Source organism: Dasypus novemcinctus, chromosome 5 (assembly GCF_030445035.2).
Source record: "Dasypus novemcinctus isolate mDasNov1 chromosome 5, mDasNov1.1.hap2, whole genome shotgun sequence".
NCBI classification, from domain to species: domain Eukaryota; kingdom Metazoa; phylum Chordata; class Mammalia; order Cingulata; family Dasypodidae; genus Dasypus; species Dasypus novemcinctus.
In genome coordinates this window covers 124549525-124551496 of record NC_080677.1, presented here as the reverse complement: position 1 = coordinate 124551496, position 1972 = coordinate 124549525, and the positions used below count along the sequence as shown (strand labels likewise).

Genomic DNA, 1972 nt, shown 5'->3' with positions numbered 1-1972 from the left:
TTAGGCAGTATTCAGCTTCAAGGCTCCAGGGTGATTAAAATGTGCCACCAACTGCGAATGACTCTCCTTGCACAATGCTCTCCTCGCTGCACCCTTCACCTCTGTGTTCCTCAAGCTATAGATCAGAGGGTTCAGCATAGGGTTGAAAAGACTGTGAAATAAGGAAAGGATCTTCTGCTGCTCCTCAGGATGGCGGGATTTGGGGGCCATGTACATGATGATGGCGCTGCCGAAGAAGAGCCCGACCACGCAGAGGTGGGAGGAGCAGGTGGAGAAGGCCTTTCTGCGCCCTTCCCCAGACTCGATCCTCAGGATGGTGGCCAGGATGTGGGTGTAGGAGGCCAGCACCAAGCAGAGAGGCCCCACTAGGATAAATACACAGGCAACAAAGATGACGAGTCTGTTGAGCCTTGTGTCAGCACAGGCCAGCTTGAGAAGAGACAGGATTTCACAGAAGAAGTGCTTGATTTCATGAGGCCCACAGAAGGGCAGCCTCAGGATGAGGCTCACATGGACCAGGGCCAGGAGGGAGCCACATGCCCAGGAAGTTACTGTCAGAGTGCTGCAGACTCTCCAGCTCATGATGGCAGAATATTTGAGTGGGTGGCAGATGGCCACATACCGATCGTAGGACATCACCACCAGGAGAAGGCATTCTGTTAGAGCAAAACTCAGGAAGAGAAAGGTCTGTGCAATGCAGCCAGCAAAGGAGATGGTCTGGGTTTAGGAGGTTTATCAGCATCTGGGGCACTGTGTTGCAGGCATGGGCTATGGCAACAAAGGCCAGGTGTGCGAGGAAGAAGTACATGGGGGTGTGCAGTCTGGAGTCCAGTGAGATGATCCCCAAGATGATCCCATTTTCCAGCAGTATTAAGGTATAGAATAGAGAGAAAAGCCCAAAAAGGAACATATGAATCCTTGGACCAAGACAAAACCCCAGTAGGATGAATTCTGAGATGGAGGTCTGATTTTCCTCCATTTCACTGTGAAAGAGATAAATGGAGAGCTTATGAAAATGTTGTTGACAAATATTTATTTTACTTGTTTTATGCATTTCATATTATTTTATGAATTTAGTCATTTTAAAAAATAAATTTTAAAAAATTGGTGATCTAGTTACACATCAAGTTAATCACTTAATCTGATATATTTTGCAGAAGGGGATTGTGTCACCTGTAATACAGTACATAGAGCTATGAGAGTTTTGATGGGAAGACAGAATGTCAAACGAAAAGAGTAAAAAAATAACTATGAAATAGGAATAATCTCAGAACTGCATATATTGAAAATACTAAGAGTATTAATTCCTGGAGTGTAGAAATAATCAGTAATGGGAGAACTAAATATGGGAATAGGCATAGTCCTGGAAAAGAGATGTAATTTCAATTTCTTTAATAGAAATGTTGACTGAATTACTCTCAGCATCTGAAATCAACCTTTGCCTTCTAGAGCAGTTCACATGAAATCAGGAGGAGCTAAAAAAGAAAAAGCAATTTTTATAATGCAATTTGTGAGGTTACTAAGAAGGAATCCATGAATGTGCTACATATGGCTCTAATAGCTCTTTATTTTACCGTGGATGATGAATACAAACCAAACTTGGTCACTTGGTAATTAATCTAGTGATTGATTTACAATTACTTGTTCACCAAAAATTTTTTGAATAGTAACCATAAAACTGATAGAAATTTGTGTTTCTCCATGGCTCCCAGTGTTCATATATTGTAAGCATAGACTTTGTGTGCTAGGGTATAAATGAGTATGAGGCCAGGTGTTCATGCACTGATTTGGAGACTGCGATTATGTGTATGTATGAGAAAGCATTTCAAGACTTAGTTCCCTATGAACTATCTGTAACTCATCCCTTCTCAACTCCTCCAAGAGAGCAACTCTATATACTAAGAGAAGTAGGAAAGGCCATACTTAGAATGACAATGTATTGAAAAACATACTATATATGTGATGCTTACTA

The 1972-nt window shown here is 41.7% G+C and overlaps 1 protein-coding gene across 1 annotated transcript; it reads right to left on the bottom strand.

Moving 5' to 3' along the window:
• OR2A42 (olfactory receptor family 2 subfamily A member 42) lies at positions 1–979 on the bottom strand. The gene is given in 2 exon segments (XM_004461908.2): positions 1–721; positions 723–979. Coding segments are annotated over 2 exon segments (978 nt in total).
• Positions 980–1972: the final 993 nt, after the last annotated feature.